The 15,114-nt window shown below is 40.0% G+C and overlaps 1 protein-coding gene across 4 annotated transcripts in view; it reads left to right on the forward strand.

Moving 5' to 3' along the window:
- SPTBN1 (spectrin beta, non-erythrocytic 1) overlaps positions 1-15,114 on the forward strand; it is a 175,362-nt gene that overhangs the window by 121,064 nt on the left and 39,184 nt on the right. For all 4 annotated transcript variants that reach the window (XM_018564321.1, XM_018564323.1, XM_018564324.1 and 1 more), the window contains 11 exons: positions 1,546-1,733; positions 2,344-2,461; positions 4,202-4,360; positions 5,927-6,229; positions 6,951-7,104; positions 8,354-9,224; positions 9,315-9,452; positions 10,267-11,023; positions 12,040-12,242; positions 12,999-13,089; positions 14,694-14,840. In XM_018564321.1, coding sequence (XP_018419823.1) covers positions 1,546-1,733; positions 2,344-2,461; positions 4,202-4,360; positions 5,927-6,229; positions 6,951-7,104; positions 8,354-9,224; positions 9,315-9,452; positions 10,267-11,023; positions 12,040-12,242; positions 12,999-13,089; positions 14,694-14,840 — 3,129 coding nt within the window. The remainder of the gene's footprint in view (positions 1-1,545; positions 1,734-2,343; positions 2,462-4,201; positions 4,361-5,926; positions 6,230-6,950; positions 7,105-8,353; positions 9,225-9,314; positions 9,453-10,266; positions 11,024-12,039; positions 12,243-12,998; positions 13,090-14,693; positions 14,841-15,114) is intronic.

Below are 15,114 nucleotides of genomic sequence, written 5' to 3' on the forward strand. Positions count from 1 at the left end.
GCGTCCATTGAAAGTTGCGTGTTTTTGTCCGTGCGTATGAACGTGCGAAAAACGTGCTCAATTGCACATGATGAGGTGTGAATGGAGCCTAAAGTCAGAGTCTGATAGAGCGAAATGTTTCTCACACTGCACCCAAAGACACTAATCCCAGAGGCCCTTTGGTGGGCCAAGGCACTGTTTACAAATGCAAGTGAGTACCAGACGTGAAGAGTACATTTCTTTTTCGGTGTGCTAGCTCGCTCCTGTGATAGACTACAATCTAAGTACAAAATGGTAAACTAAATTTTAGATTGTAGTCTATCGTGGGAGTGAGCTTGGAGCGGTGGCTACTTTACAACACACACAGGGACCATAAGGAACAAAAGTAGCCCCCTTCAGAAGGAAGGACAGTGTCGGCACCAATTCAGAGATGATTTGAGGTCCTACAGCCAAGTGATACACAAATAAGATAGATTTTTGTTAATAGTTAGGGGACTTGAATGCATTTTTATGATTTCATTCCTGTGTTTAGTGTCACTTTAATATCAAGCATGTGAACCTTTTTTTGTAAATGATGGCCTTTCCTGGGAGAAAGTGCTACTAACCTCAAGAATTGTTGGATGACTCTGCCTGTTGATGGCAGAAGTGCTATGTGAACTCAGACTGATCTGTCTGGAGACTGGCCAGAATGATGGTTTTACGCTGTAGATGGGACAAAGGCAGCCAAGGCTGATTGGACTGTGCTTGTTTGCTCAGTTTATTTGACTAAGAATATCCCAGCTTTAATACTAAAAGTGCATGGAGGCATGCCACAACTGAACCTATCAATTCACTTGGAATTAGATGTCATTTTGGTCTTCTATAAAGGTGCCCACACACCTTGCGATTATCGTACAAAAAACGAACTCGCGTTTTCGTACGATAATCGGCTAGTTGATGGGAAGTGCACGATCATAATTACTGTACAACTGGCCGAATTTCGATGAACGGGCAGACTAGAAAACTTCATCAAAACGGACGAAAATCGATGGATTAGTGGCATTTTGGTACAACAAAAATCGTAACATGAACATTGCACACGCACAAACGAAAATCCGTTCTGTCGATCGACGAAATTCGGCCAGTTAGTATTGCTATCGAACAGTAATCGAAAACTACGTTGGTCTGCGCATGATGGGGTATTCGAGCGGAAATTGAACAGGCGTTCAATGATGGGACAAAAAAAATTGAACGATAATTGTAAGGTGTATGGCCAGCTTAAGGCACAACATCTTACTGGTTTATCTTAAAGAAATAATTTCCTTGATGACCAGCCTTATAATATAAAGCAGCACTGTGACAACAGAGAGCTATGCCTTTCAGACTAGATGTGTTCCCCATTAATGTGAAGACCTCGCTAGTGAAAATTACATTATTTTAACTGGGAAGCATTTTTAAAATGAAAACTCTTCAACCGCCCCTTGTACTTTTTAAGGTATAAGGTAAAACAGAAGGATGCTGTTCTTTAACATGTCCGACAATACCCAATATAAACTAGAAAGTCTCAAGTTGGCTTTGTATTTGTAGGTTTTAGAAAATGCAATTGAAACTGAGAAAATGATTGAGAAGTATGAATCCCTGGCCTCTGACCTCCTTGAGTGGATTGAACAAACCATAATCATCCTGAACAATCGGAAATTCGCCAACTCACTGATCGGTGTGCAGCAGCAGCTTCAAGCTTTCAACACCTACCGCACTGTGGAAAAACCACCAAAGTAAGAGGACAATAAAGACTGTGGATGAAGGGAGGGAGGGTGGAAATAACTGCAGGGCTTCTGTTTTCACTGTATCACTGAACTAAAATGTGTACTTAGTCATCGAATTCGTAAAAAAAAAATATATTCTATAATATGTAGTTCATGACCACATCTGTGGTAAATATCCAGAAAAATTGTGGGTAGTATATTTTTGCAATGTAGAAAGGAAATTGTCTTGCAAGCACACCTGTGATTAAAGATATAAACATGCTGCCTTTGGGGTTAGATGGTCCTAGAACACCTTGTTACTGCCAACAAGAGGATATTACACCCAAATACTTAGTTTTTTAAAATGGATTATCCTTTGTACAAAAAAAAAAATATAGAGCAGTACATAAAATATAGAGCAGATATTAGTGACCCTTAGTGATGGGTTTTGGTTTTTTTTACCCCTCAAGCTATCACTGGAATAAAAAAAGAAATACGACTGGCTGCTTAGTGCCCATTGCTACCCTATACTTTGCTTCAGTTTTATCAATCAGCCCCCTGCAACTACATAAATGTGCAGCTGTGTTTTCCTTGGTATATATTACATAGGTAACTATGTTCTTCCTTTGTATGGCTCTAGATTTACAGAAAAGGGAAACTTGGAAGTGTTGCTCTTTACCATTCAGAGTAAGATGCGGGCCAACAACCAGAAGGTGTACATGCCAAGAGAGGGCAAGCTCATCTCAGATATTAATAAGGTAAGTCGTTTTATATTTCACCCAAGTTATTGCAATGTACTTTTCCTCAGTGATGTCACTAAAAATAATAGAATCATAATTTGTGTTGTGTTACACTGCTACTGCCTCAATCTTGTATGAATAACAGGTCTGTTACCATACGACCTTAGTTTACTGCCATATTAGAACTGCAGTGAACATTGTGTTTCCAGATTGGACCTTAGTGCACCATACAAGAGTGTATCTGTGTCGAGGAGTTTATTCGGAAGAGAATGTTGTCTTAGGCACTACTAAAGTTGGTGAAATTTGAAGTTTGACAACTTTAACTTTAAGAACCAACCTGCTGGAAGCATGGATTCAAGGGGAGTGTAGCTTACAATTGATATCCTTAAAGCAGCACTGTCAGGGGGTTAATATGTAGTGGTGCTCCCAGCATGGATGCTATTGTATAACTCTGGGTGTGTAGAGCAGCTGGCTACTGTGGTTTATCCCTCCAACCCCTATGTTACTATTGTGTCATGCAGTGACTAGGGGTGAACAGAAGGAACCACAACATCCAGCAAAGGGATCTGCAATTCATACTGCCCAAGAAGTCAAATGGGATCAGTGGTGGGGACTCGGATACACAGTGAAGTTTTAGTTAATGTGCCAAAGGGCTGTTTTAATAACAGGTTAATGCTTTTGACATTTTTTAACTTTATTCCCTGACTCTTAGCTGTGCCATTTTGCCCACTTTGCCTCAGTAAAATGTGGTTGCCTATGTTGTGGCCATTGTAGCAATTGGCAGAGCTCTGACTAGAGGCTAAAATGAAGGTTTACATCTAGTGTGTACATGAGGTCCAGGGGTTCTCCAACACGAAGGCTTTAAGGTGATGTAAAAGTACAAGCAAGCGTTCTTTGGTACATGCTTTTAGTGCTGTTCTTAATTAAATTTGCCTATTCATGTGACAGTTTCAGTTTAAATATTGCACTGCCTGTACTGATCAAAACTATCCTACCCTGAACTGCATCCATTGATGTGTCAAATTAATTATCGGTGATTTCAGTCATGAATTCTATTATGTTCAATTGTGAAAGTTAGCAAGTTCAGTTGAAAGAATGTTCACACAAAACCAACACAGCCATCTCTGATCAATGATTCTGATCTTCACATTTTAAGTACCCATTCAATTGACATTTCTGTAGAAATTGATTAAAACCTTTAGAGTGCCAGTAAAAAGGTATTTTCAAGCAATGTGTACTCCAGTAATCGGTCCAGGCATTGAATGATTCTGTTATTATTTCATTACATGTATAAGCAACGTTATACAGATAGAGACTTTCAAGTAATGCTTTCTAGAAAGGATCTCCAATATATGCAACTTTCCTATTGAGGAATATGTGGTTGGTAGCTTTGGGTAAATGTCAGTCCTGGGCGTGAATGGTTGACTCATTAGCTTGTAAGACTCTACATGGTCTGTTAATTTCTGGGGATGCAGCTGTATTTGGTTCTTCTTAGTGCTAGGCTAATAAGGTCATCAACTAGTTATTATAAGTCTTGTATCTGGAGAAATAATTGAATACATTTTATGCTGATGTTGAGTAGCAGAAATAATACCGTATTGTTTGTAATAGTGCCTTCTGCATTGTAAAAGAAATAGCCTATTATGTAATAACTGGCACTTCGCACCGGTTACACTAATGTTGCCAGTGACTTAATTTGCTCTGGATAAGTTTCCTAATCTCCAAATGAAAATATAATTTTTCCTTTTCTCTGCTCAGGCCTGGGAAAGACTGGAAAAAGCAGAACATGAGAGAGAACTGGCACTGCGAAATGAGCTGATCCGACAGGAGAAACTGGAACAACTTGCACGCAGGTTTGATCGAAAGGCAGCTATGAGAGAGACCTGGCTGAGTGAAAACCAGCGTCTGGTGTCTCAGGTATGAGCTAAAGGTGTCATACAATGCCACTGTCACTGCTGATGCTTACCCTGAATCGTGTCTGCTGTTAAGTACAGGAAGTATATTGCAGGGAGCAAAGGTTTTCCTTATTCTATGGAATCAGAGCTGGACTTTGACTCGGAGCGCTTATGACTCACCTTATAATTTCCATCTTCTTTTAGCCATTTTTTTCCAACCAAAGAACAATTGTTCATACTCCTTCTGTTTGCTTTATGCAGCATTCATATTTTGAATGAATTAATAGAAAGAGAACCCTACTCTCAATGATACCCCATAATTCTCATTGAGAGTCACAAATTCTTGTATTAGAGCTGAATTGCAATTAACACCTTTTGAGGATCAGGCAGGTGAAAGCTGATATACAGAGCTGAGAACTCTGCTTTTGACATCGGACTGCTGGAGTCCTCAGAGGTATAAGATTTAGTATCCACCGATAGGCCAAGTGTTACATCTGTATTTCTGTGCAAGCATACCAAGTTCACTTGAACTCTAAGCAAACAACTAAATGCACATGTTTGTTTTATCTCCATGGATTTGTATTTTGGTCCAGTCATCCAGATGACTTTGCTGTTTCCTGGTTTAGCATAACTGCATCCTGAGTCAGCTCCCTGCTCATTGAACAGAAGTGAGGGGGTCAATGTACTGTCAAATTGGCATGCTGATGGTTGAGAAGTTGAATTGGATACATCTGCCTGGCTGTGCAGTGAGATGCATCATTCACAGAAATGACTGAACAAAATAAAAAAATCCATGTGTGTTAAACTGGATTCAGCAGTTTCCCTGGAGTTTAAATTTTAAGGTATTGGACATTGCTATCACTCCTGCTTGATAGCCAAATGCATCTGATTGTATTGCACTTTTGCCCATTTCAGTCTAGGGTGAAGGTGACTACATTGTCCATCAGTTGCAGTGCTGCCCCAATAACGTGTGCGTGTTGCAGAATATTACTTCTCACAGTTTTTGTCAGATATGGTAAACCTAAATACTGTCCTGAAAATGTCACCAAAGTATTGTTAAATGCCCAGTTTAGCAGCTGATGTGGACTAGTAAAGTCCAACTGACTTCAGTTATCTACTACAGTTATAGGTGACCTCTGGTGGACATTGTTTCCTGGTGGCTTAGAGGCTGTGGCAGCAAGTTCTCACTGCCATAGTTGGTATTTCTGTTCTTTCACTCTTGATGCCTTGGTGCTCCTGGCACAGCAGGGGAATGCAGAGGTTTTTTTTTACGTCTGTGGTTGCGTTAATAAAAACAAAAAATCCCGCATTGAATGTTAAGCCCTCTTGTAATTGTAATAGCAGATATGCAGTCCTTGGAGCCCAAGCACAGATTATCCATCAGTGGAGAACCTTATACATTAGAAAATATTCAATTCACTCACTGACATCTTTAAAAAAATATATCTTTTAGGGAAGTACTTACCTTTTTAACTGTGTCATGTTTTGTGTCTTCATTTCATGGCTGTGGTCCATTATGCACTCTTCTCAGCTGTTAATTTGTGTATGGCAGAATGCCAATGCTGTATTCTTTCTCTTTATATTACAGGATAACTTTGGGTTTGACCTTCCTGCTGTGGAAGCCGCCACAAAGAAACATGAAGCCATTGAAACAGACATTGCAGCCTATGAAGAACGTGTCCAGGCTGTGGTGGCAGTGGCACGAGAACTGGAAACTGAAAACTACCATGACATAAAGCGAATCACTGCTCGAAAGGACAATGTCATCCGTCTCTGGGAATACCTTCTAGAGCTGCTTCGGGCACGACGACTGCGCCTAGAAATGAACCTTGGCCTGCAGAAGGTTTTCCAAGAGATGCTTTACATTATGGACTGGATGGACGAAATGAAGGTACACGTGTCTCCAGGGCATTGATCACGGCAGAGGAGAATTTCCTTTTTAGTATAACACATTAACCCCTTCATGACTGAGGCCTTTTTTTCATTTTTTGCACCCATGTTATATTCCACATTTATGTCCACTAGGATCTTTTTATTATCAAGATGTTTTTCATATGCTTTGAAAAACCTGATCTGTTCACTGTGGTAACCCATTAGTATCACAGGGATCGTAGCGCTGAGGGTTCCATTTAAAGCATTATGATCATTGGAAGGATGAAAATAAAGCTGGTTTGAAGGGCATATAGTGTATACATCTTTTAAAGAGGAACTAAACTCTTGTAGCTGTGCCCAACAAAAATGCATGCAAGAGGGAAAAACACTGGTCCCCAGTGTTGCTGGTGGTCTCCCTGCAGCTGATGTTTCCCCTACAACTGACTTTCCATTCTTTGTTCTGCACTGTGTCTGTGTGAAAGCTGACATTTTGTTAGAGGCAAGGCTTTGCCGCCTCATGTCAGGGTTTCCAGCAAGGAGAACATTGAGCAGCACAGTAATAACACCACCAACTCTCACTCCAAACCTCCTGAAACTAGCAGTCAGAGGCAGTAGTACCTTTTGATCTCTCTACAGATAGGTTACTATGAATGAGAATAAGGCCTAGGCACCCACTCGTCCACTTCAAGATGTTTGAATCTGCTCAGGATATGTATTTATCATTTATCTATTTTTTGCAGGTGCTTCTGTTGTCTCAGGATTATGGGAAACATTTGCTAGGAGTGGAGGACTTGTTACAGACGCATGCTCTGGTGGAGTCTGACATTGCCATTCAGGCAGATAGAGTACGTGCTGTTAATGCATCAGCTCAGAAATTTGCTGTTGGAGGGGAAGGTAAGAAAATATTTCTTTCTTTTCATTACAGCCTTATGTTAGCAGATAGTTAACAAATATTGTTAAAAGTAGCGGTGTAAAGTAGACCTGTAGGTTTAGACCTTTTGAGTAAGCACTAGGGGTGGAAAAAGCATCAAGGTTTTTTGTGATGCTGGATGTATGCTGTGCTTTTTGATTATATAAACACACACCAAATCTGCAATCCATTACTAAGGACTCATTGTGTTTGTACAAAGCTTAGTGGTGTACTGTAACCTTCTTCAGCCAGTCAGAGTTAAACTTTTAGCAACTTTGGGAGTGAGTAGACTAGTTGACTGTGATCTCTCATTACAGAACATCATAACGGCTTTTATTTGCATCAAACGTGTCTTCTTAGTGCCATATAAGCCTACAGGAATGCAAAATCCACTTATAGCAGATCAGAAGGAGGTCAACTGCAGGTCAAACGTACCTTAATTTTGAATGATTTTAGATTGACGTCAAATTGATGCAGTTACCTTAAGTCCAAACTCCCCGATACAGGGCCTTACTAGGTTTTAAAGCTTATGGTTAGAGGGTCAGACAGATCTAAAGACCTGCACTTAAATTCTGTGAAGTACAGGAGGTATTCACTTTTTACCACTTCACAGATACAAAAGCAAGTTTTTAAAATGTGTTTATAACACAGATTCAGCATAAAGTCCATAGTTATAATTTTTAAACTGTATAAAACTATTTCCATCATGCAGAGTTCATATGCGTATATCTCCAACCACTGTCCTTGGATGAGGAATATTCCCCCTTTTTTCACATTTTTGATGGAAGTGGTAAACTGTAAATTCTTTTCATGGAGACAATTCTATATTTCTCATTGTCTCTTTTTGCATCCCCACTATAACCTGGTTATGCTGTCTCAATACTTTTGAAGTGCTACATCATTGAATTCTTGTGTCCATATTCGGAACTACTGAGCACTACCAAGCCTAAAAACAGCTGTATGGAAGTTGGATGCCTGGTTCTATAGTTAGGAAATGTATCTTTTCCATAAACTAGTGGTTGTGGATGCACAGATGGATCGCTACTGGAATGTGAAGGACTGTCCACTATCCTAAAATAAGAAAAAAAAAACATCTTTTAGAATTAGTAAAGGAAGTAATGACAATTACCTTCTGTTTATTGGATGTAAAAAGAGGGTGGGAAGTCTATTTTACAGTCATTCAAGCAGAAACCAGTTTTTGTAAATCTTAATATTTCTCTGCCCTTCCCATAGGTTACAAGCCGTGTGATCCACAGATTATACGGGACCGCATATCCCATATGGAATTCTGCTATCAAGAACTGTGCCAACTGGCAGCTGAAAGACGTGCACGTTTGGAAGAGTCTAGGCGGCTTTGGAAGTTTTTCTGGGAGATGGCAGAAGAGGAAGGATGGATTAGAGAAAAGGAGCAGATTCTTTCTTCCGATGACTATGGGAAGGATTTGACCAGCGTTGTTCGTCTTCTGAGCAAACACAAAGCCTTTGAAGATGAAATGAGTGGGAGAAGTGGTCACTTACTGCAGACCATCAAGGAAGGTGAGGAGATGATTGCAGAAGAGCACTTTGGATCTGAGAAGATAAGGGAGCGCATCAAGGATATTCAGGAGCAATGGGCAAACCTTGAACACCTGTCTGCCATTCGCAAGAAACGCCTGGAAGAAACATCAAGCTTCCACCAGTTCCAGGCAGATGCCGATGACATTGATGCTTGGATGTTAGACATCTTGAGGATAGTGTCCAGTAATGATGTAGGACATGATGAATATTCCACTCAATCTCTAGTCAAGAAACACAAGGATGTAGCTGAAGAAATAGCAAATTACAGAACCACTATTGATGCTCTACATGAGCAAGCTGCTGCCCTTCCCCAGGAACAGTTTGAATCTAATGAAGTGCAGATCAGGTTGTCTGGAATGGAGGAAAGATACAAGGAACTGGTTGAGCTGGCACGACTTCGCAAACAGGCATTGCAAGATGCCCTCACGTTGTACAAAATGTTTAGTGAAGTTGATGCTTGTGAACTTTGGATTGTTGAGAAGGAGCAGTGGTTGAACCATCTGCAAATCCCTGAGAAGCTGGAAGACCTGGAGGTTATTCAGCACAGGTAATCATGGTATTATTGACACTTGGACTGCACTCTGGAATGCTGTATACAAGAATTTGATTTTCAACAGCGCTTTTTCTTCTCTTCTAGATTTGAAAGTCTAGAGCCAGAAATGAACAACCAGGCATCAAGAGTGGCTGTTGTAAACCAGATTGCCCGTCAGCTGATTCACAGTGGACATCCAAGCGAGAGTGAAATCAAAGGACAGCAAGAGAAATTGAACATCAGGTGAGCTTTAAAGTCCTCCACTAAAACATGTATTTTGATGAAAGTTCTCATTGATAGTAAAGTGAACGTTCAACCTTCAACTCTAGCTTCAAAGCACACCTCTATCTTAGTAAATGAATGCTGCCAGGGAGGAAGGTTCCAGACACTATACTTTGTTCTACCGTTGATGACCACTTGAGTGACTTTTGGAGGTATCTCATTTAAGGCCTACACCTGTCCTTTATGCATCAATACTGTTGTATTGCTAGTACAACTACACAGAAAGGATCATTTGTGGGAGTGTCCAACATGACAGGCTTGGCTGTTACTCAGCATATTAGAACATCAATGTAAGTGACAGCAAACCCTTTCACAGCTTTACTTCTTTATAGCGGATATATGCAAAACGGGAGGAACCTGTTGATGTGGTGTCTGGATTTGATAAAAAAATACTCTACAGTCTTACTACATGGAAAAAAGAAGTACAGTGATAATCTTTATAGTGTTTAGAGGCCTGGAAATGGGGTGGCAGATGCCATCTGTGAATTTTGTGTCATATTATGGGAGGTCAGCAGGTTGTCAATGGTTAAAAGGGTAGAAGGTAACAAGTAGGTAGAGTAGGTAAAAACTGTTTAATTCAAGAGAGAGTCCAAAATAGCAGTTGTAATATGCTCTGTTTTCAGTTCAGGCTCAAAGAATTTTAACAATAGAGAAAAATGTATTTTCAGCAAAACTCTAGGTCCCACTGGTGCCAGGAGATGTAGAACAAGGACGGAACTAATGGTATGGACTTCAGACCACAACCTAATATAAATGTTGCTCTTTTTCCTCTTAGGTGGGGCCAGTTTAGAGAATTGGTTGACAAGACAAAGGATGCCCTCAGTTCAGTACTAAGTATTCAGAACTACCATCTTGAGTGCAATGAAACCAAGTCCTGGATTAGGGAAAAGACCAAAGTCATTGAGTCAACTCAGGACCTGGGCAATGACCTTGCTGGAGTCATGGCACTCCAGAGAAAGTTAACTGGTATGGAACGTGACTTGGCTGCTATTGAGGCCAAACTGACCGATCTGCAAAAAGAAGCCGAGAAACTTGAAGCTGAGCATCCTGACCAAGCTCAGGCTATCATGAGCAGGCTTGCAGAAATTAATGACGTATGGGAAGAAATGAAGACCACCCTGAAGAACAGAGAAGAGTCTCTTGGTGAAGCTAGCAAACTCCAAAAGTTCCTCCGTGACTTAGATGATTTCCAGTCCTGGTTATCAAGGACACAGACAGTGATTGCTTCCGAGGACATGCCAAATACGTTAGCAGAGGCAGAGAAGCTGCTCACGCAACACGAAAACATTAAAAATGAAATCGACAACTATGAAGAGGATTACCAGAAGATGAGAGACATGGGGGAGATGGTGACACAGGGACAGACAGATGCACAGTACATGTTCTTGCGTCAGCGTCTTCAGGCTCTTGACACTGGCTGGAATGAGCTTCACAAAATGTGGGAGAACAGGCAAAATCTTTTATCCCAGTCCCATGCTTACCAGATCTTCCTAAGAGACACCAAGCAAGCAGAAGCTTTTCTTAATAACCAGGTATGTTGATGAAAGGGAGGTGTGAAATGATCATCTCAGATATTTCTGAAGATATGAGCCCAGGGCTACTACATTTTCTGAATATGTACACTGAACCCTGTAGATCATATGTTGGAAGTAAACATCTGTGTCCAGGAAATAGTGAAAGAGTTAATAGGATATATATTGTTGCCCTCTATTAAGCGTTTCAAAAAATATCTAAACTTTAACTGATCCTGGGCAAAGGCAGATTTACGGTAGACACAGGTTTTAAAGCTGGTGAACAGTTACAGCGGGTGCAATACATGAAACTGGTAGAAAAGAAAGTAAAGGTGTTGTCCAATGGAGTCGGATGGCAACTGTAATTTTACATTTGATTTCTTTTTTTTTTTTCTTGTAATATAATAATCTGCTGTGAAACCACAGACACTACCTGGAAGTGTCAGTGGCTTATTTAGCTTGTCAGCTCTCCCACCAACTTGCCCCACCCCCCCCAAACTGACATCACCAAAACTCTCTGCTGATGAATAGTAACTCTGGTGACATTAGTACACCGGGAGGAGCTGACAGGCTAAAGAAGACTCTGACATTTCTGGGAAGTGTCAAGGGTTCCACAACAGATTGCATAGAAAGGGTGGCACAGATTGGTAAAACAAAGAGTGAGTGACAATTTAAATTTTAAGTTGTTGTTCAAACAGAAGGACGCTTTTGGGTTCTGTATGTGAGGCGTGATATCAAACACACATTTCGACATCCCTTTTGGATGTGCATTATTTTCAAAGTTAAAACTAGTTGGTGATATTCACAATTTTTTTAGCACATGTTTCATAAGCAGATGTTATGCTTTCTATAGATAATTGTATGGTTCCTGGCATCAAATCACCCAGATATGGGGGAGTAGCAAAACATGTAACTAGTAACTTTTCATTTTATCACAAAGCTGTAATCACTTTAAAAAATGAAATAAGCCAACATTATGCAAACAAACTCTCCTGTATGTCTTGTGATCAGTTCTTTTTTTAACCTTTTGCACATAGGAGTATGTCTTGGCACACACTGAAATGCCCAATATCTTGGAAGCTGCTGAAGCCGCCATAAAGAAACAAGAGGATTTCATGACCACAATGGATGCGAGTGAAGAGAAGATTAACGCAGTTGTAGATACCGGCAGAAGACTGGTCAAAGATGGCAACATCAACTCTGATAAAATTGAAGAAAAAGTTGATTCTATTGACAGCAGGTATGGATAAATGGTTTTTTTTAGTGAATTGTATGATGTTGGCTGCATCAGTTTGCCTGTACTTCCTGGTCCAGCATTGGAAACTAGTGATGCCACTTCTGTCACAAATCCAAAAGAAACCAGGGGCTTATTCCTTGTAGGATGGTGGATTGAGAAATGCAGATTATTCCATCATGGTCCTGGGGCCAACTTTGTATCTATGACTGTTGCGTTATAGCATATATACAGCCTATAAATACAGACATTTATTCAGTTTGCCTACAGCTATTTAGCTTTCCGGTCTAAACAATGAGCATCTTAACTCCTTCGGTTATTTGTATCTAGTTTTGGGCTTTGAGCAGGTCAATAAATCGATTAAGTACTGTAGATTCTCCTGATTCTGTCAATGTGCAGTCATAGAGTATAATACTAAATGCTCTGCAGCCCTGCCATTTTATGTATTATCTCCAGTGGTCAGACAGCTAACCACTATGCAGATTTCTTTTACATTGTTGAAGATGTTGATGAACAGAACCATTGCTGTTGTCGGAACACATTTAAAAAGTAAAATGTATTTGTAGGTTGTTTCAGTCTGTTTTACAACTGTTTTTGGTTCCAGTTTTATCATTCTAATATTTCATCTTTTATATTTTCATTGTGAAAAAATGTTTTATGCTTTTGAATTATTTCTTTTTGATGTTTATATCCCCAAATCTGCTTAAACCCACCAAGGTAGAATTCAAGCAAGGCCTTTAATCAAAGTATTTTATTTTTAAGGCATATGAAGAATCGGGAGACAGCAAAAGATCTTGTATCACGTCTGAAAGACAACAGGGAAATGCAGGAGTTTCTACAGGATTGTCAAGAGGTATGTCACATCCTTAGGCACAGACAGCTTTTAAAATGCTGATTAGGTAACTTGGGCTCAGATCACGGAATGAGCCCTGTAAATAAGATAATTCATATAGATTAGATGATAGTAGCACTTAGTGCACATCCAAGTGATTCTTGGCATCACTTCAGAAGTAAGGTGTATAGTGGTTACATTATTAAGCTCACCCTGTACTTTTTACATCAGAAGATAATGTAAAGTGAACCTGTGTTGACTTTAAATGTTCTAAACTGTCATCAGATGAGAAATGTAGACTTCTATAGGCTCCTCTATGAAAGACCATATAACCTTGTAGAGCGTCCTGGGAGCCCCAAGATCAAAGTGCCAATCTTCAAGAGTCTGAAACCCACCCACCACTAGCCTAATTTTCCGTTTATAACACCACTCTAGGGAAAAACCCCTATAAACAAAAGCTGTATCACAATCAGATGTAGGAATTGCATGCGTATACAGTATATCTTTATTCAAATTATAAGTAAACATTATTAGTTTCCACATCTCCTAATTCAATACAAACACCCACGCCACAGGTTCCTCCGGTTTTAAATGTTTTTATTATAGGGTGTGGGTTTTTGTATTGTAGTGGGACATGTGGAAAGTGTCAACATGTTTACTTATTTAAATATTTATACATTTTACAGTTCTTGCATATAAGAGTGGTGCAGCTTTTATGCATAAGCGTTTCTTTGAAGCGGTGTTGCATTAATTTCCCTTGCTTGTACACTAAGCAATGATGATGTGATGTATTTGTCTATGACTGATGGGTGGTCTCATTGAAAAATAATGAGTTGTGGGAGTTGGGTGTGGCGAGTTGTCCGTAATGAGTTGCCCAAGCTCAACTTCGAGAGCTAGTTGAGACTTTTATACCAGAAAGCCACAGATTTCTGGCACCTGAAATTTTGCATGCAGGCACATGAAGGTGTCTTCTTTCAAGTCTGATAGATTTGAAGATTAAAAAATGGTCGCGGGTTCACTTAATTTCCTAGCCCTAAAACCATAAATAAGCATTTTATTGGCCTTCAGTGACTGTATACTGCAGTGTGCTTAGCAGCTAAGCGTCCGGTCTTTAAGAATACACACATCTTTGATGTGAACTGTCACTATGCATGCCTTCTTTCTTGGTCATTCCTCATTATCTGTATTAATGATGCATGGAGACTACGAGCCTCATGCATGTATTAATGAGCTCTGGTAGAAGATAAAAGTGATGTTCCTAAGCTGACATCGTCACAAACACAGCTATGACTGTCTGGGGAACCAGACCTACCCCAGCCAGCTCTCCCTTCTCTAATATCACTATTACTTTGTGATTAGTAGTGCCTCTTCATTTGTCATGTTATTAGATATTGCTGTGCTAGTGATCAGCAGTTCCCATGTAAGAGAAATAGGGATGTTATTGCTGTTCATAAAGCAATGTGTAAAACTGGACTCTAGGCTCATCGTAGAGCATAGATAAAACGCTCCATATGCTTTTCATTTTTTTAATGGATTTAATATGCTCCAGATGTTTCAGACAGTAGATTTGTTTTAACCTGGCATATATCTTATGAGTAATAATGCTTTTTCTTCTCGTCTTCCAGCTGTCCCTCTGGATTAATGAGAAAATGCTCACTGCTCGGGATATGTCGTATGATGAAGCCAGGAACTTGCACAGTAAATGGCTGAAGCACCAAGCTTTTATGGCAGAGCTTGCATCCAACAAGGAATGGCTGGACAAAATAGAGAAGGTAATGTGCTCTAATTAAAGTACGTCAGTGGAGCTGGAGTGATTCAATCTTGAGTTAGATAGGGATTACGTATGTTGGCACATGTATGATGCCGAGGCCAGAATAATGTGCAGACAGACTCCTATAGCTGCACTCCATTGAAAACTAAAAATGAAGCTTTGAGGTGCAGAGGGAAAAGACAGCCTACCAGGGCTTCTTTGTTCCATCGATGCAAGTACCCGACATTTGAGAGAGAGGTGGCTGCACAGCATTAAATCATAAACTGCAAGCCCAA

The sequence above is a fragment of the Nanorana parkeri genome, unplaced genomic scaffold (genome assembly GCF_000935625.1).
Source record: "Nanorana parkeri isolate BGI_ZX_2015 unplaced genomic scaffold, ASM93562v1 scaffold744, whole genome shotgun sequence".
NCBI lineage: Eukaryota > Metazoa > Chordata > Amphibia > Anura > Dicroglossidae > Nanorana > Nanorana parkeri.